Below are 20,630 nucleotides of genomic sequence, written 5' to 3' on the forward strand. Positions count from 1 at the left end.
CTGAATTCATGCTTTGAAAGCAGTTGAGGGCTGGACTAAATCTTCAGGCATGTAGACTTTAATTTCAGCACTCTGCTTTACATTCTCCAATATAAATCGAGGGCATGGAATCAGCAGGTTATCTCCATGTGGGACTGGTCTAATGGCATCTGGAATATTAGGATACCCAATGCCCCTCTTATTCTTTGCATTGTATCCCTCTACATTAATAAGCAAAAGTAAGTCATCACAGTGACGTGTAGGCTTCCGCCAAATCATAGGAATTGCAAATGGCATAGCCTTCTTTTTACCATTTTTCCACAATCTCAATGCTTCAACACAGGTTTGACAAACTTTATGTGGGAGCCCATTGTTTTTCTTGGTTACCGAGTTGCACTCCAAAATAAGCACAATACACATTTTTTGTAAATTCTGTCTTGTCTTTGTTTGAGGACAGAGGACTACATATATTTTACAAATAAGTTCGGATTGTTCAGACGCTTGTGTGAAAACGTTTTACTCACTTTTCAGCACAAGTTTGACACGATAACCAAAAATAAACTGAGCTCACGCTAGTAAACACTGCTGCACGGAGTTTGGAAGATCAGAACCAAATGACTGAAGGCTGTGTTGCCAACATGTGAAGATTTAGTTTACAAATTCCCAGCATTTACTCCTAAACTTAATACGTTCAATAATACAACTCACGACATCAGCTTAAGTGAAAAAAAAAATGAATAACATTTCGGAAATCAGCTTAAAAACTGAGTTAGAACTATTAGTTTACAAACATCGAAAACCATGCAGAGTACAGTAATGTGATTTTATTGATTCTCCCACTCTCTTGTCCATAGATGAATTTTTTAGTTACCCCGTCTTAGCTCGAAATGTCACTCCACCTTTTCCTTGCCTCTTCTTCGCACTAATTTTTCTTCGTAATTATTATTGTTCTTATTTCATTAATTGAAATTAATAAATATATAATTTATCTGCAGTGCAGCCAGTATAAATCAGCACGCGTTGAACAGAAGACGTTTTATGTGTTTCGTAGCATTTTAAAATGAGTGATTTCACTGAGCAGCCAATTTATATCAAATTCTGTTTCAAATTAGGAAAAGTACAACAGAAACCAATGAAGTGATAAAAACTGATTTAGGAGAAGACGGTATGTTTGTTCGAAGACATTTCGGAAATTTGCAAGGGCCGCTTGTCCGTGAAAGACGAACTTCGCCGTGGCCGCCCTTCAGAAATGAACGATTTACTCACTAGTGTTCGTATCTGATCAAAATATGAAATCACACTTGCTGGACTCAAGTGAAGAATATGGAGCACTAACAAACTTTGCTCAGCAGCTCTTCACCAGGCGAAGAACACTCATCGCCGTACACAGAGTGACATAAAAATGATGATACAGAACAAGACAACAAATGCCTACGTTCTCACCAACCCTCCCAAGGTGAAACCAGAAAACCGCGATGACTAAATGGAAACGAAAATTGTCTCTTTCCTCATGCACCGCTGAGTGCTCCGTGGTGTGGTGACTCCTGAAAGGACTACCTAAATACAAGGACCGAAACGGACATACTCTGAACCTTGGACGATCCCCCTGAAAGCCGAGGAAAGCCATCTGGCAAACGGGGCTGAGCATCTGTACCAGCCTGCTTTTCCCCCCTTTCCCAGGCGAGGGGGCGACGCTTTCGCTGTCTACTCCCCCTCCCGCCATCCCACTTTTCCTTCTGGTGTGGCATGGGCATGCCCACTGAAAAACGTGGGACTACCTTCCCTATCAGTCCCTTCCTTCTACCTCTACCTCCCCAGTCTTCTGCCTCCCCTCCCAAAACTTTTGGGCGCCTCCGTATCCAGGTGGGAAGGAGCAGCAGTGCGTAGCACACGCATCATGATTAGACCGGGGTTCAAGCCCGTCACCACCAAATACGGAGGATGCGGAAAGGTCAGGGAATGACCACCGCATATCCCGGAACAATATGGCCTTAGTTGCTAATGCTCCTAAAAACCAAATAACAACAACAACCCAAAACATTTCTTACACAGCGTATTACATATTACCCCACAGGTCCAAATCTAATACACCAAAATTACTGCCCGAACTATTAGACCTCTACAGAAACTCATTCAGCGAAACCCACGCAATGTTTAAACAAATCGTATTATTAAGCAAACCGCGAATAATTATTCTTTTTTTTTTAAAGGTCCTAGCCACTGAAATCTCAGGAAAGTAGGTGGCAGGACCTGCAAAAGTACAATTAGTCTTATTGGTACACCCGGCTGGCGTCCCCGTCGCTGGGTATAGTAACGTCGGGCCCCAATAGGGACCCGGCGGCTGACAGGTCGGATGAACAATGGGCACAACATACTACATTCTACATGCAAACCTCTGGCATTGACAGGGCACTGTCACTCGATACAGAGAACGTCCGCGGAGATGGGAGAAATCCCAGGAGCCGTTAGACCCTCAACATAATACCCAATATCTGATCAGGATCCTCTGGAACATCGTCCTTGATGAGTTACTTGGCCTGGATCTGGACTCTATTACTATCCAAGCATTCGCGGATGACATTACCATCTCCATCGCAGCAGACACCAGAGCTGCTCTCAAGGATACTGGCAATGAAGCACTACGGATCTTACAGGACTGGACGATTCTACACAAGCTCCGGATTTTCCCCACAGAAGACATAATCCATACTTCTCAAAGGCACCCTGCAAATATCAAGGCCTCCTTAGTTTAAGGTACAAGGAAAAGCCATCAAGCCGGTAACCTCCCTGAAACACCTGGGTAATATCCTGGATTCGAAGCTATCCTTCTTTCCGCACCTCTCATACCTTTAAATCAAAATCAGAAATTATGCAACCCTAATCGTCCTAGTAAGCAGGTGTGACTTGGGACTTAACTCCTGTATAAAGCTATATTCCTCCCTGTTATTACATACGGATCCGGGATTTAGTACCATAGAGCAATAATTGTTAGCAATAAACGCAAACTAGAAACAATTCAGCGGAATTGTTTCTAGGGCCTGCTAGAAACAATTACCAGGGCCTGCTGCACAGTAAGCTCTCCGGCCCTCCAGGTTCTTGCGGGTGTCCTCACCCTTAACTTGGAGGTTATCCGTCGAGGATTGCACTACTGCTTGTCGTGGGGCATCCCGTCTACCATCTTTGGACATACCATCGACACCCACACTGACTGTAAGCAAAAAAAGAAGAAATTAGCTGTCATGCTACTACAAATCTAGCAGACAAGATGGGAAGAGACGGACAAGGGTCTAATAACTAAGAAATTCATCCCGGACGTCAAACTTGTTTATCCAAATTCACCGCCTTGGTTCTCTCCTGGCCTCTACTGTACATATATTATAAGTGGACACGGCTCTATAAATCATAAGTTGGGAATCATGAAGGTTATTGATGATTCCCAACTTATGAATAAACCTCGGGAATCATCAATAACCCCTACTATACATGTGGAGAAATTGAGGATTGGGAACATCTTCTTTATAACTGGCTGATTTATGACGATCTTCGAGGAACACTATACACCGGACTCCAACATATACCTCAAAGACAGGAGCACCTGTTCATTTCTAACGAACAACACTACAAATTACTAACGGAGTATGCACAGAACCTCTTTGCTAGGCGCAGGACTCTACAACCAACTCAAGCAAGGGATACAAACCCGTGAGGGACTTGCTCAAATCAGAAATAAAAAATCTCTACTTAACCGTTTTACCAGCATTGACTTGCTAACCCTGGGACATCCAGGGTAGGATTACCTGCTAACTCACCAGCATGATTGGGTGGGCTCCAGTGGTCTTGGCCACTTCACCTCAAATTATAAGTTACACTCAGCACTCTCGCTTCGTGGCTTTCTACCCTTCTGGAGTTATCCCCTCCCCCTTTTCGCCTAGTGGGGCATACGCCCCACTGTCAATTTAGGGGATGACTTCACCTACATCCCCTTACTCTTACTTTCAACCCCCCCCACCTTCTTCCGTACGCCCTGTACTGCCGCACTCTACTATATAAATTTTCTGTTTATACTCCGGCACGACAATCAAGTCAGTAGAGTTTACAATAAATCGCCAATACAAATATTTATCGTATTAGTAGTCACGGGCTTGAACCCCGGTCACTCAAGGAACGCGTGCTATGCACTCTCGCTCCTGACCACTGGGCTACGTCAGGCCTTATATATATTTTTTTATTATTATTTTATTATTTTTATTTTTATTTATTTAATTTTATTATTTTTTTTAAATTGGTCTCCGTTCAGGAAGCTCAGGAGACGATGACGGAGATCTGCAAGAGAATAATGGGTAGGCAGCCTGGCTACCTCCTAGTGGTGTGTGCGCGGGCAACGTGGGGTTCCATCAGTGGCCCCGCGGCCAAATGCCAGGACACACAACAGAACCCAACACTTTTCTGGAATTTACTGTGTTCTGTATTTCCTCACAGTGTGCATTTTGCGCAGATGTGGGAAACCACAGGTGGCGCCCGACCCTAACGCTGTGCGCACTATCTGATCAGGATCGATCGACGTTTAGTCGTCGAAGTTGCTAATGAAATTAGTATTTTTTATGGGACATGTCAGTCAATTTTAACATAACACAAGAATGCAACGCATTTCAGCCAAACTTTTTGCCTCGCATTCTCACTGTTTGATTACAGACAACAGCTCGTTCTCGCATATCAATATCTTTGTCAACGTGCTGCTGCGGACCCGCACTTTGTTTCTTCCACCATTACAGGGTATATGGCGCTATGACTCGGAAACATAGGTCCTGCCTTCTCAGTGGAAGATACCGTCTTCTGCAAGGCCCGAAAATTTTTGATTCACAGGGCATTGTTTATTATGCTTGATAAATTATCCCACATGGTCAAACACAATGAATCAGGAATACTACAAAAAGGGTCCTACGACGATTCTGCGATGCTGTCCTTAAGAAAACGATCGGAAAGGTGGGCTTCAGGGAATTATCTCTTTCATCATGACAGCAAAGCACTATATCACTGTGATTTTCTATATATATATATTTTTTTTTTTTTTTTTTTTTTTTCCCCAAGCTTAAAGCCCCATTGAAAGGAATATTTCGATATCCTCAGCCGTTGCAACACTGGAACTATTATTAGCAATTTAAAAAAAAAAAAAAAAAGAAAAGAAAAAGGCATATCAGGAATGCTTCCAGAAGTTGCAAAGCTTTAGAATTGATGTATGCGGCAGACTGCATACATCGATGGAGAAGGCAATTCATCCGAATAGCCGGAAAGCTTCATTATTTCCCAAATTTTAGTTTCTTCTCCAAACTTTTTGATCATACCTCGTATTTAAAAATATTTAGCGAGATATTTTGTTTTTTTTTATGTTAAACATTAAACAAATAATTTTTTGAATTTTCATGCACACGCTTTCACTTTACCTTTCACTGGTGGATGAATTTATAAATACGACTCTCATTCTATGAAGGATTAAGACATAGTGTGGTATAGTGTTTAGGGTAAGGCGCCACCTATGGTCTCCCACAACTGCACCATCTGTACTCTTGTGAAGTGTACAGGACTCTGTAAATGCCAGAAATATGTATGGCATGTATGTATGATATACAACATGAATGAAATTATTATGAAATATCCCACATATTATGAAATACCCTGCATTGCCTATACATACATTCCTGTTTTGCATATGTAATATATCACATATGCAATAAACAGAAGCGTAACTAAATATAGAACGTGACCCCGGCCACAAGCTCTCCAAATGAAGGTAAAGAAATGAAGATTAAGACAGTGGCTTAATTCATATGGAATCAGGGGAAATTCAATTTAATCCCTCGCTGATGAAGTCACGGAGGAATTTATAAAATTTCCGAGCTAGCCAAGTAGATATACACATACCCTAGACAAAATAGTTGTTACATACACCCACTAAGTTTTCCATCGGTTAAAATCTTAGCATTAATCAATATCCTAGTTGAAGAAAATTTTATTAAAAAATAGCTATGAGATTTTCAGTGGTAAAAAATAAAAGTAATAAAATAAATAATAACAAGTAGTCATGTGCCCAGTGTGAATAAATATTTTACTACGCATGTGTCTGCTTATTTCTTATTTTATTATTTCTATTGTTTTTACCATCGAAAATTCCATAGCCATTTTTTAAAAATCAGCCAAACTCCATAACCGTTCAGAATCAAACATATGTTTATGTGGACTTTTTTTCATTGTTTTCATGCCCTGAAAACACATCCCACATATTATGAAATACGCTGTATTGCATATACATGCATTCCTACTTTATATATGTAATATATTACATATGCAATAAACAGAAGCGCAACTGAATATAGAACGTGACCCCGGCCATAAGCTCTCCAAATGAAGGTAAAGAAAACACTCATAATAACTCTATAATTCGTATTAAATTATCTAAATCAATTATTGTAATTACAATAATATTTACAATTATTGTAAATATTATTGTTTATATAAAAGCTGCTGGCTTCTGGATAAATAATAATTTCAGAGTTCTAACTTCATATGCTGCATTACAGCTTACATCAAACAACTTCTTTGTCATTGTTTTGTCAGAGAATTAGTAATAAATACCACCTCCTATCTGATAAGGACCCCGAAGCCCAAAACAGGCTATCACAGCATTCTCTCATCTTTTAAATAAATGACAGATTAAACTTTTGGTGATGCTATTGTTGGAAAGTATTGCAATACCAGGGCAACTCGTGGTTAAGGAAGTGTTTGTTCTGCGGTAAACATTAGACTATTGTATTAACTAGGCACTTTATAACTTTTCCGCCAGAGAGTCATACGACAGAATATTCAGGAGCGCAAGTGCAGTAGCACACGCTCTTTGAGTGGTCCGGGGATCAAGCCTGTGACTGCTAAATACGATTAACATTTGTATTGATTGATTTATTGTAAACTACACTGACCTGGTGGTCGTGCCGGAGTATAAACAAGAATATTATTCATCCTACTTTTAATAATTTATAATAGTTATTTCATATTACAGCATATAATGTTTAATATTATAATATACACAATGTAATTTAATATGGCAGAATACCGAATACCTGCATTTCTAACAATTAGTTTACCCTTTAAATTCCGTCTTGGATTTAAGATAAACACCGAGCCGTCAGTATATCGTGTTTTAAATTGTGCTGTTCTAGGGCAGAGATAAAAGTCCAGTTTCTTGTTGCTGTATTAAGGTTTTAGGAGCATCAGCGTCTAAGGGCCATATTGCTCCTTTTATAAGGTCTGGAATGTGTGTGTGTGTGTGTGTGTGTGTGTGTGTGTGTGTGTGTGTGTGTGTGTGTGTGTGTGTGTGTGTGTGTGTGTGTGTGTGTGTGTGTGTGTGTGTGGTCGATTTTCTGTTTGCTGAACGAAAAACTCAAGTTTTCTCGAGAAAAAAACCATGCTACCCAACGGCCTCCGTAGCCGAGTGGTCAGGGGCAGGAACGCAGTAGTACAAGCTCTTTGAATAGATCAAAGTTCAAGCCCCTGATTGCTAAATTCGGTCGATCTGCCAACCCGCACTGTACCAGCGTTGCAGATTATGGTCCATTTCCCTCAACGTGAATCGTTGAGGAGGCTTCCATCCTCGCCTGCGATCGAATAACTCAGCCACGTTGTGAAAAAGGCCCATAAAAATTCCTCACGTCATCGACGGGATTCGAATTCAGGTCTTTGCCACCCTGTGTGGGGAGGACAGCAATTTTGCCAGCTGTGCTACCCACAATGGCCCGGTTTCTGGAAGAGAAAACTCTACATCTCCACCTGTGATGAGCAACCTAAAGCTCCGGAGTAAGAGAAAAAAAAAACGGGGGGGAGGGGAATACTTTATAGAGAATTTTCCCGTTCTTCAACATGGTCGTAGTAGATGGCTTTTAATTATACAGGGGTTAAAGCCGCTGAATCCATACAATTGCATATATCTTCGGTTACATTCGTTGAAACAACATATTATTTCGTTTACATGCAGACATGTTGTGTAATATCATTGTGTGTTATAAGAGACGTTCGAAGGGTCAGTCATTTTGGGGTTAACACACTAGAACCCGAGGACACGTGTTTTTGGCAATACAGAGAAGCATACCTTGGTGAATTTCGACAATTAACCGACAGTGGTGTCCTTTAATTCTTCTGTTAAATGTGTATTGTTCATAAATGCTGGCTCTTTAAGGTATTCCCAAAGAAAAAAAAATCGAGCTGTAAAACGATCTTGGCGACCAGAGTCTCATAAACCGATCTTCAAACACAAATTTTACTGTCTGCAGTTCCACCGCAGGCGAGTCAGTACTCATTTTCAAGTTGCTGGTTGCCCACGTAATTGCTTGGGTAATATACAAGTCTACCCAAGCGTATTTTATTTTATCTGTAATTCGTGGGTATGGTATTCTTTGTGTGTGTATTCTTTGGTCGGATTGGCTGCTATGCCGGAAGGAAAAACTACAGTTTCTGAAAAATAAAATCGTTGCTACGCTCATCTGAGCCCAACTAATTCATCCGCACTATGAAAATGCCTATCCTCGCGTTAGTGATGAGACGAAGAGACGTTGATCTCCTGGCCCAAAACAATTCTCTCTACCCGGCGGATGTTAGCTTTCAGAACGACTGGTTCGAGCTCCTCGTTGACAAGCTTCGTTCTCACGGACTCCTGTCCTTCAAGAAACGTTCGCACCCAGCTACGCACAGCTTCACATCCATAACGCTGTCAGGACAAACTGCGGACATTTCACGATGAATGCAATAGTAGGTGCTCCCATTATATTCAAATATCAGATAATTTTAGGATGTTCTGGATGACTGAAAAACGATATTTTAATAATTACAAACTTACTATGCTGTTTTGAGTGCTGCAATTGATGTGTCATGTTGTATCGTGCCATTTGGACAATTCTAAACTAACACTCTCATTTTTAAAACAATCGCAATAATATACTTTGGTTATTTTTTTTAAAATTCAATTTGGAGACCTTATAACTTGAGAGTACCTCGTATAAAGAAATAAATAAAACGAGGCAACTGCACACACATCAGCGGTGACACAGCAGGGCTTTGTTGCGCCTTACCATCGCACGAATCTGTACCTTTGTGCTTCCCTTGGTGACTACAGGGTCTTGCTTGTTAACTGTGGTATTTTTATTTCATTGTTTTCATTATGTAGTTTAATTCGGTTTTTTTGCTTGTCTGCAGATTGTGGTTAACACATCTTTAGCATTATTTGTTGCAGTTTGCAGCAATTCTTATACGTAGTATAATATTTAATTTTGTTGCATCATTTACGTCAGTAGTAAATTATCGTTGCCTCAGTGATAATCATTGACGAAAAGGTTCGTGATGTGACGCCGAAAATTGGATCCTTTAAGTATCATCATTAGTTTATTTATTTGTCGCAGACTTATGTCCACCCAAAAAACTGTTATAAACTCAAACTGTTATATTAGGACCACCCCTAATATAACAGTGATTTCTCATATATGCCCATATATCTATTGTGTCTGTAAATTGCGTGTGTTCTCTGATCGATTTGCCTGTTTTTCTGGACAAAAAAACCCCTAGTTTCTAGGGGGGGAAACCTTGCTATCTACGCCTGAGACCGACTAACTCAGCCACGGAGTGAAAAAAAAAAAAAAAAAAAGCCCATTAAAGTTCCTTTCGTCATCGACAGGATTCCAACCCGGGCCTTTTCCTTTGTGTGGGGAGGATGGTGACGATACCACTGTGCTACACGCGCAGACATTTAGGTCTACTAGTGAAACGATGTGGGTTGGTGCTTATAACACGAGCAGTTAATGTTAATATAACTTCAATACCATGAGAGTTCCACGAGACTTGCGCTATGTGATTTGAATAATCATTTATTGTATACATTTCAGCTTTGTATATAAATGTCATTCAGTGCAGAGCATTACTTTTTTGTTCATAGCTATAACAATATTAGGCAAAACAAACTGTTTGCACAAAGCATCATATGTTTTGTTGCAGTTTGCAACAAAAAATATTAAACCCAATACGAGTGGTAGTGGCATGTGATGCAAGAAAACAAGTGTATGAGCTTATGCAGCATCAGGCAAAAAAAAAAAAAAGAGAAAAAGAAAAAAATTACAAAACAATCCCCTCTAAATGTTTGTCCAGTTCCTCCTTAAATTTATTTAACCTATCGACTTCCACAATGACAGATGGAAGTTTGTTCCAGCAATTAACCACCCGCTGGCTAAAGACAAATTTCCGCACATCTATTCTACATCTGTCCTTCCTCAATTTCGATTTATGTCCCTCTTAGGTTCGTAATCTGAACAAGTGGAAGAATCCCATCAGAATTCAGCGTGCTCAACCCATTCAAGGCCTTATACACCTCAATCAGATAACCTCGCAGGTGCCTAGTCTCCAGCTGCTGCAATTTGCAGAACTTAAGCCTCTCCTGGTAAGAGGATCCCTTCATTCCTCTCACCAATCTTGTTGCCCTTCTCTGTACAAGCAAATCTACATTCTTCCTAAAATAAGGCCTCCAGACATGTACGCAGTACTCAAGGCGTGGCCTGACCATTGCCTTATACAGAGGGACAATCATCTCCTTTTTCCTAATCATCGTATCGGCTTTCATATTGTGAATCACTTCATGAATAGGTTACCCTACTGTTAAATTTCAAATAAGTAAAATTCTCCTGGTAGAAGTACGTATATTGATACTTATTCTGTGAAGTTCAGATGGCAACGTTTTGAACATAATTATCTCCTAATCAGGTCTTTCATTTGGAATGCTTGCTAATCCTTGACGAAGAGACAGTTATATCCAAAACAGTAATGGCACTCCGCTGAAAATAAGTAACAAAATGCTTCTCCTAGGAGGTATTACTTATTTTAAATTTAAGAGTAAGGCAGTTCTTTGTGAAGTGATTCACAGTATGAGAAGTAATATGATGATGCTTCTAGAGCAAAACTCTTTGTTTTGCCCAAAATTGTGACAGCTATGTACAAATTGATGTTTTGCGCTTACCGTACCATAATTATAGCTTGAGACTTTTTCTCATAAACAGTATCCTATTTATTCGAAAGGAAATATGTCACCTTATTCACTGAGGCTATTGGATGTGGTTATGTAGTTGGCTTTTTTTTGTTTTTTGGTTTTTAACCCCCATCCCAATTTTTCGAATAAAAATGTGATATAATTTTCTGTATCGTTTTTAGAAACATGCAGTAAGTATATAATAAAATATAAAATGAACTTGTTTAATTTCTCATTAAAGGTATATCGTTTCGCTGTAGTTTGGTTGTTCCTATGTTATTGTTGAAAGTGTGTTGTGAATAAAGCAAAGCAAAGCATAAGTCAGTTTATTTAGAATATGAAGTCTCAGCCTGGCAAAATTGGAATTTCTAATGTAACCCCAAACTGCCAGTGTGTGGTTAGAAAGGAATTATTACAGTTCTGCCATTTGAACAATAGCTAAATGGAATAACATAACATTTAAGCTTAAAAAGTATAAAACGTTTTCGTGCCTAATTCATAATTTAAGAAATTCTTTTAATCTTGGTCGAATTTTATTTGCATTCATAAACTGGGCTCTTTCAATTAGCACGCTTTGCTGACGCAACGAAAAAAAAAAAAAAAACTTGAACTATAGCGAAATAGAACAAAATAAAATATTAGATTGTCCCATATCTCGTCGAATCGTAGTTCTGGTTTATGATATTGGACCATAAATGTGTAGAACTCTCCGGCTCTCTCCTGTCACTGATTATTTTATCTCAGTTTCGCTTTATCTTGTACGATTTTCTCAAGGCTTCCATCAAAGCTACAGCTGAGTGGAACCGGTAGAAAATAACAAGAGGAAGCACAATGCGACTGATTAGTGACCAGGTGACTTTTCCATAAAAGTGTAGTTGTAACTGGCTCGCCACATTGTTTTGTGCAGTGAAGGATTCAATTAGCCACAAAATCATATTGGAAAATACTAGAAATATGACTACTTCTCTTCCGGGTCGGGTCTTGTTTATCTCATTCGCCGGCCCGCATCGTTTCTTGGATACCTGATGGACAAAAAGGGATTGAACGCATGTTTGGATCACCATAAGACTTCCATCCATGAACAAAGCAAGATTTTCACTTTGACTCATGTGCACACCTCCAACAATCATACTGCACATGCCATATATATAAATAGCAAGCATTCCTATCCTTTGGAGAAGGTCATTTAATCGTTGCCTTCTACTTGTTTTTGATCTCATTTGCCGTATTTGGATTAAACCAAGCGAAGCAGCTACTCCAGATAATCCAAATATGGTGCATCTTACTGCCAGAATTCCGAAGAGCGTGTCATCTAGAAAATCATCATCTTTAGATAATACAAAGAACAGGATGAGAGCAATTATGCCCGCGACTACAATCAGTAGACCAAGAAATAATCCTCTACTAGATCCCTGACAGCCAAGACCTTGCTGTTTTGTATCCTCCCCATATTGAGAGATAACAGAAGACATTTGCCTGTGTTTGTTACGTCGACCATACAGATTAGCCCAAACGATGTAGATAATCCCTGCAGTTACTAGGCAGTACTGGATGACGAATGGATACGTGTAAGGCATATTTCCCATATATTTCCTATGGTCGAGTTTTTAAGACACGTGTGAAGAACGATAAGGCCCTCAGTCTTTCCTTCTCCAATCTCTTGCCATAGGCATTGATCAGCAACTGAAATATCAAAATATTACACATCAAAATCTAAATTTTGAAAGTAGCAGATGATATAGATTTTACTACACTTATAATAAGCAATTGAAATGAAATTGCCATTGACGCATGGAATTTAATTGCATTCAAAATAAATTTATTTTTTAATTGAGTGCGATTCTTTAATCCACTATTTAAAGACAGAAACATCTGCTCGATCTGACAAAGCGATTTACTTTTAATACAATAGAATGTACCGATATTTCTAGTAGGAAGGTGAATCTATAGATAAGATTTAGGTTTCAGTTTTCACAGATATCACTATTCGTTATACTGTATATTTATCACCATTTTCTCAGCGTTCTCAGAATCTCTTCCACAAAACATCTCCACTTATCGATATCCTGAATGCATTGCTGTGCAAATAAGGATAACCCACAGTTACAATTTAGAGAGGGAAACTACCTAGAAAGAAAGAATCTTCTTTTCTCTTTGCTCCTGCCTTCTAACCCTCATGTCCTTGCATATATTCTATGCACATGACTTCAAAGTGTGTGTGTGTGTGTGTGTGTGTGTGTGTGTGTGTGTGTGTGTGTGTGTGTGTGTGTGTGTGTGTGGTCCTGTGATTGAGAAAGCGCTTCTTACGTCTCTGTAGTTACAACCATGGAGATATCCGAACTTATGAAATCCCTCGAAACCTTGCACATATCATAAACTTAGCGAAGTCAGCACAAATGTGATTTTTATTAAAAAAAACAAAAGGACCAAGAATAACATCACTGTCTTTTCAGATGAATACACAATGAAAAAATACAGGGAATAGTTTGGGAAGACCAACTAATATCCGGTTAACATCCCGCCATTCCCAAGGGGCAAAATCCTATATCCTATGTAGAGAGCCAGTTAGGAGCTCACTGGGGTTTCCACCCATCACGCAGTAGGTCATATGAGTATTATCAGAATCACTACGTGATACTGGCTTTCCCACCTACGACTTCAGTACCTCCGGGGGGATTAAATATCTGATACTACGCTTTCTAAGAAGGTCGTTCACTTTCTCCCTTCAAGAAACGTCTACTCGTAAATAGAAACATCCTCGCTCTGGTAAAGCTGATCTCTCATAGATTGGGAGTATCCTCCATAGCGGAAACCCTCATTAGGCCATCTTACCCACAGAGCAGCAGCGATTTACCATCCTTCCTAGTTGTTTCCAGCACGCGTGCGTTTGTCAAGCAGCTGGCATATGGAGTAGCTTGCATTGCTATAGCAATGCAGTCCTCTCTACTTTCCACTCCTGTCAATTCCTGCCCACCATCCGATCATCTCTACTGTCTACTCTTATCTAACAGCATCTCTCAATTGTTTAACAGCACGCGCCCTTCCTAGTATCCTAGTAGAGAGAGAGTGTTTCTTTTCTTTCTTACTGTATTTCTCACCTATATGCATGGAACGCATATAAATTATCAGGTGATGCAAAAGCCTACGGTAGATATAAACTAGTCTGCAATGAAGTCACTAAGGATGTTAGGCAAGCTAAGCAGGTTATTAGGGTACAGAGGCTTATTTTCTCTTAGATTGTGAGAAATCTTTGGCAAAGGATACAAAGAAAAGAAAAATAACTAACACTAGAAGGAAGGGGACGAATCACATTGGTCCACTTGATGTCGATGGTTTGATAAACTTCTGGTAGGATACCAGCAGTTTATCAAAACTTTCGTTTCTGTGAAGAGAGAGAGAGAGAGAGAGAGACAGAGAGAGAGAGAGAGAGAGAGAGAGAGAGAGAGAGAGAGAGAGAGAGAGAGAGACAGAGAGAGAGAGAGAGAGAGAGCTCTTGTCTGACCAATTTTATTGGAACTATGAAGCAGTCACAAAGGAACCGGATGCAAAATATAATTTTGAAATCATATACTGTACTTATATTTCATGAAAGCTTTTGATACTGAGCACATAATATACTGCTAAATTGGAGCTATAGCCGAGGGGGGGGGCAGTACGAAAGTTGGTAGGTTGGTAATGATAGTATGCTACTGCAACAACATCTAATAAAATTGGGCATTTGGGCTTAGAAATGGCAACTGAGGTTTAACATTGTCAAATGCAAAGTGCTGTACATGAGTAGCAGTAATCCCAGATTAACGTACCAACTGTGAGGTACTACACTTAGCGTAGTGGAAAATAAAAAAGACCTAGGGGTAATCGTGCAGTCAGATATGAAGTTCTCTGAGTAGTGAAGACAGGCTGCCAGAAGAGCACATGTGGTTTTGTGAATGATGTACAGGAATTTTGCTAGCAAGGATAGGGAGGTAATTATTCCATTGTACAAGGCACTGGTCAGACCACATCTTGAGTACTGCATACAAGTATGGAGACCTCGTTTTAGGAAGGATATCGAGCTGCTTGAGCGGGTACAGACAGAGGCAACAGGATTGGTGAAAGGAACAAAGCGGTGCTCTTCCAAGAAAGGCTTCAGTTCTACAAATGCAGCGTCTGGAGACTAGGCACTTGCGAGGTGATCTGATTGAGGTGTATAAGGCCTTGAATGGTTTGAGCAGGCTCAGTGCTGATGGGATTCTTCCTCTTGCTCAGATTACAAACCTGAGAGGGTATAACTTCAAATTGAGGAAATACAGTTGTAGAATAGATGTGCGTTAGTTTGCCTTTAGCCAACGGGTGGTTGATTGCTGGAACAAACCCATCTGATGTTGTGGAAGTGGATAGCTTGAATAAATTCAAGGATGAACTAGACAATCTGTTGGAGGTGATAGATAGGTGTATGGGAAGTTTTTTCGTTTAATCTGATCCTGTATAAGCTTGCTTCCTTGCATCATTTGCTATTACTAATGCTAATATAGCCTTTTGTTTTCTCTTAAACCCCCTGATATGCAAGAAGGAAACAGTCTTTTATCTTTCTTCCCTTTCTCGCTACTGAAAATCTTTTCAGCTTCCTCTCTCACCCTCCCAAAACTATATTGATGGCCATCTCCTCGTGCGACAAGGAGGGTAGCCAACTAGCAGATCACCTGGTGTGTCCTGCTGGCTGGTTGTTCATACAGCACAGCATACGCGCAGACCAATCATACAACACAACTCCACATTACAACACAGAGAACCTATACAACAAAAATGACTTTGACTGTTCAAATATTTTAACGTCACATAGACTTATGGACGAACTGTAAGAGAAGCCTGGTCAGACACCACATACAGGGGGTAGAGAAAATATTGGAAACACCTGTGACAAGAGTTACTGGTATGCACTAATATGGTGTTGTGCCACCCTTTTCCTTCAAAATAGCTTGTATTCTGTGTGGAGTAGATTAAAACAAACTTTGAACTATCTTGAGAGGAACATTGGACCATTATTTATGACCGACGTTTCAAGCTCCGTGAGTGATGAAGGTGGAGAAATTTATTTCACTTCTTCTTTCAACAGTTTTTTTCTATCAGAAACAGTTGAAAGAACGGAAATTTATACGGAAGTAGATTCTGTTAGTATGTACTTGTAGTATATACTTTCCCCGGAAAAGATATTTGTCGTAAAAAAACATGTACACGCAGTGTGAACTTTTTAGAAATAGTCGTTCATTTGGATAAATATCGGCTTTGTAGACCAGTTGGAGCAGCAACTCTTGACATAGTTCATCTTGTTGATTAACTTATTTGGAAAGACTAACCATTTTTAATAAGATTTGGTCTGGCCATCGTCCTATAGTAGGCGCGAGCAGCTCCAAGTAGGTGATTGTTAGTTCGAACAGGAAGAAATTTAAACTCTTCTGGCCTGGGCCGTCTCGAGAATAAGCAGAAATGGTTTATTTATTTGTGATAAATAGAATATTAGCCGTTCATTCGGTTGAAAATAGTACCAGATAGCAATTCCCGATATGCGCCCACAACTTAAAATTTGAGACAACTTTGGTGCCTTGTGGTCGAGAGTGCCCTAACACACGCTTTTGAATGGACCGTGGTTCAAGCTCGTGTGACGGCTAAATATTATTGACGATTGTATTCATTGTCATAATGATCAATTGCAAACTCCTCTGACCTAGCGGTCGTGGCAAAGTATAAACAAAACAAAAATATAAAGTCCAGGTGCTGCAACTTCTGATTTTTACACATTTGGCTCACTGAAGGATGCAATTCATGAGCGCAGGATTTTGCAGCAATTTAAAATGCAGGTAATTTTTTACATTTTTTCCAAAAAACTACAATTTAAAAATTTTATATCGCGATGCTTCTGGAATAAACCTTGAATGTAAACTTTGAGATCATATCGAACCTCTTAAATATTAAATATTTTCTACACTAATTTTGACAGTCGAAATTCCTTTTCATATTAAGGGAAGGTTATTCAGGACGGGACAAATTATTATTATTATTATTTATTATTATTTTTTTTGGAATTGGCGATAGACTGCCACATGTTTATCTTTTCCTCTCATAACTAATGACTAAGCACCACTGCTTGGTTAGTTGGCGCCTCCTTAGCCAGGTGGGCAGGAGCAGCAGTGCGTAGCACACGCTTCTTAATTAGACCGGGGTTCGAGCCCGTGCCACCAAATGCGGAGGATGCGGAAAGGTCAGGGAATGACCACCGCATATCCCCGGAGCAATATGGCCCTAGTTGCTAATGCTCCTAAAAAACCAAATAACAACAACAACCACTGTTTAGTCATTAGTTACTTGTCACTCGTTTGGAGAGGCTTGGGTTCGATTCCCATCGAAGACTGGAGGAATTTCTAAGGTCTTCTTCAACCAAGACTATAATTAGCCAATCTCAGACGGAGAGAGTAGAGGTCCCGCGTGAGTTATTCCAGATTTTTCAGCCCGCACAACATGCAGATCGGTCTGTGAACACAAACACGCACACACTGATACAAATATTGATGCCCCCCTTAAGCCAACAATAGAACAGGACTAAGCACAGATAATACGGAAATGGCGTCGCTACTCTAATTTTGTTTCTTTTCGATGCTATATTTTTTTTTTAGCAGAGAATCGTTAATTACTACAACACAGGATGTGCATATGTGAAAAAAATAGCTTGCCTTTTTTTTTTTTTTTTTTTAAATATCACTGAAAAACTCGCGACAGGACAGTTTTTGGCCCATCTTGGGTGACAGTATGGAATACTATTTTAACATACAATATGATTGTGCTTTAACGTTAAGGACTGCTGTGATGGTCAGTTATCCAATACAGAGTCACTTATTGTCATTTAGTCGCTAAATCTATCCCTCTCCCCCACACTTACAAATTTTTCAATTTTTGCCGCTTATCGCATGCCACAATAAAGCTCCTGCATGATTTAAGAAATATCGGCCTTGTGACCCGTCGGAGCAACAGCGATGTTTATCATACCGATGAACTTATTTAGAACAATAGATACATCGATTTTGAGCAGTCGAATATTCCTTTGAATATTCTTCCAAAAGGATATTGATAGAATAGTAAATTTTCTGGAGCAGTGCATTTGATAAAGCATTAATGACTTCTGCATTAACTTATTTCAGAAAATATTGATCGTAGTTACTGAACTCTGCGGTATTTGAAGAAATTGTATTTCCATCTTGGGCAGTGAATAATCACCAAGTGGCCAAACATACGAATATTCTTCTGCTCTGTCTCTGTAATTGAAAATATGAATAAAATTACGACATACTATTCGTAGAGGTCAAGTGCACTAACCAAGAAGGCTAAGTCTACTGTTAATCTGTCCGACTTACCCTACCGCGCATCCAACCTTAGATAACCAATTGTAATATTGTATATGTAATTCGAGTGCTTTCTTAACCAATTTTGGAAAAATTACATTAATTAACAGTTTCACGTGTAATAAGTTAACTATAACTTCTTTCTAAGATATTTTTTAAATGAAATATAATAATATAGCGGTGTCCAGAAATTAAGATACAACCAACCACAACTGTAGATATACCAAAAAAAGCGTGTACTTAATGGAATTCTAAAAGTCTGAGTCTCAAGCCAGTCTCTAAAGTCCATCAGCCTTGGCTCCAAAGACCATATTGTCTGCAACAAGTCAGATGAGCTCTCCTTTGTGAGAGGATGAGGTAGACAAACCCTGGGTCGAGAGTTTCCCTTAAAACTTTCGTTTCTGTGAACATAGAGAGAGAGAGAGCTTGCCCGATACAGTCACCGTGGGCTCTTGCAACTCTTTCTTCAACCGTGAGATACCTTACGCTTTTTACAATACCTGTTCTATTTCCTGGTGTTAGGTGGAAAGGGTAGAGTCCCTTGAGTTCTGTCTGTTTTTTTTTTCAACCCGAACGACATGCAGGTAGGTCCATGAAAACACACTTCTGCAGACAAATATACTACACATATATGAAGCGACAAGCTCGGGTGTCGCTAAAATAACAATTTGAATTTGGTTTCTTGGTAGTGTTGCCATAATCTGTAAATTACTATACTCAATATGTATAAGGCACTGGTTACCTCAGTTTGTGATTCTCCTATTGGTAGTCATCCACTACTGCGAATCTTTCCAGACGTCTGTTTTGATTACATAAAGAGGAACGCTAATCAAAGGTGTTTTTTTTCACTCCATTAGATTTTAAGTGAGTGGTGTTATAGTGCTTTTCTATACCTGCTTGATTTGTATATTCTGAAATTTAATATTCGCATTAGGATTTCATATTCGGATTTATGTTTTTGTTTTGATTTTAATAACGGGCAGTTTTCCACTTTACGCCTAGTTGTTTGCGTTTTTTTTTTTTTTTTTTTTTTTCACGACTGCGCTAGCCTCGGGTTGCCTGCTTCAACGAACATTTCCTATTCAAGTGAGGTTAATATAAAAGTTCTGCAAACAAATATACTACACGGATATGAACGACAGGCTCAAATCCGTGTAGTATAGTTGTCTGTAAAAATAAAATGCTATATATTGTAATGATAGTGTTTACTTTTTCAAATAAGTTTCATAAAATTTCAATACCTTCGCTGGTATCAAATATTGCTAATAATGTGCAACACTGACATTTAAACTGCGTGGCATGCCCAGTGAGGGAATGAAGGTACTGATGGGACCCTGGATTGAATCTTTTACTTGAACTTGCAAAGTTTTAAGATTCTAAAACAACAAAACATTAAAAAAAAATGCTGTGAGGGAATGAGGAGAACAAGCAGCCTGAATCCGTTTCTCACCGACAATCTACACAAATAATCATCATTATTTGACATACTATGTTTATGCAATATTAAACATTTATTCTATTGTATATAATATATTTTTTTATTTAAAAACAGAAAATGATACAATCCGTATGAACATTAAGTAGTGCACATGTTTACAATCATGACAACTACATTATAACTGACGCTTTAACATGCTAAGCCTAAATTCCATATTTAGAGAATACCTTAAACACAAATTAGCTTAGAATGATGCGTAACAATCACAGCATTAAAATAATTTACATATATTATATATTACAATAAAATCATAACATGCAGAAATGAAAAAATAAATTCAAAAAAGACAATTCAAATTATCATAATGTAAATGGCACTTGTTATTGCACTTACAGCCATGCTATCAACTGTTTGCTTATTTCATTTCCGAAAATCACTGATGAAGCAAAGAATTTATTTATTACACTGAACAACAGTGAAAATTTTTTTTCAATAGAAATATGGTGGACTAGGTGTATTTTTTTTTTAACGCTGATTTCGAATGGGCAGTCCGTTTTTCTTAGCATCCTCAGTTTCAAAATATTTCATAGTTTCGGTTTCAGGAACTTTGATTTTGTCTGTTTATATTAGCTGGACTGCTGATGTAGGTTTTGGGGACAGGAGTTTTTCTAGATCTTGATGAAGTGGTCAGTTTCTGGCAGTTTTTATTATTCTACCCACACCTGCATATCAGATATATAAAGCAAACCTCCTAATAAGTCAGTCAGTCGGAGTAGTGTGACATTAAATA

The 20,630-nt window shown here is 39.0% G+C and overlaps 2 protein-coding genes across 2 annotated transcripts in view; both read right to left on the bottom strand.

Annotated features, from left to right (window-relative positions):
* Positions 1-11,361: 11,361 nt before the first annotated feature.
* Positions 11,362-12,568, bottom strand: LOC150090749 (proton channel OtopLc-like). Its single transcript, XM_090372417.1, has one exon. The coding sequence runs from the start codon at positions 12,499-12,501 to the stop codon at positions 11,770-11,772; it is 732 nt and encodes a 243-aa protein (XP_090228543.1). The 5' UTR covers positions 12,502-12,568; the 3' UTR covers positions 11,362-11,769.
* LOC150090750 (proton channel OtopLc-like) overlaps positions 12,454-20,630 on the bottom strand; it is a 104,760-nt gene continuing 96,583 nt past the window's right edge. Inside the window, exon 7 of the mRNA XM_090372410.1 lies at positions 12,454-12,712. Within this exon, the coding sequence (XP_090228536.1) occupies positions 12,567-12,712 (146 nt within the window). The 3' untranslated portion in view covers positions 12,454-12,566. The remainder of the gene's footprint in view (positions 12,713-20,630) is intronic.

Source organism: Mastigoproctus giganteus, chromosome 1, assembly GCF_048544385.1.
Source record: "Mastigoproctus giganteus isolate SK-2022 chromosome 1, ASM4854438v1, whole genome shotgun sequence".
NCBI lineage: Eukaryota > Metazoa > Arthropoda > Arachnida > Uropygi > Thelyphonidae > Mastigoproctus > Mastigoproctus giganteus.

Excerpts from the sequence above, each read along its gene's own strand:
- LOC150090749 (XM_090372417.1), bottom strand. The coding sequence starts at position 12,501 with ATGTCTTCTGTTATCTCTCAATATGGGGAGGATACAAAACAGCAAGGT.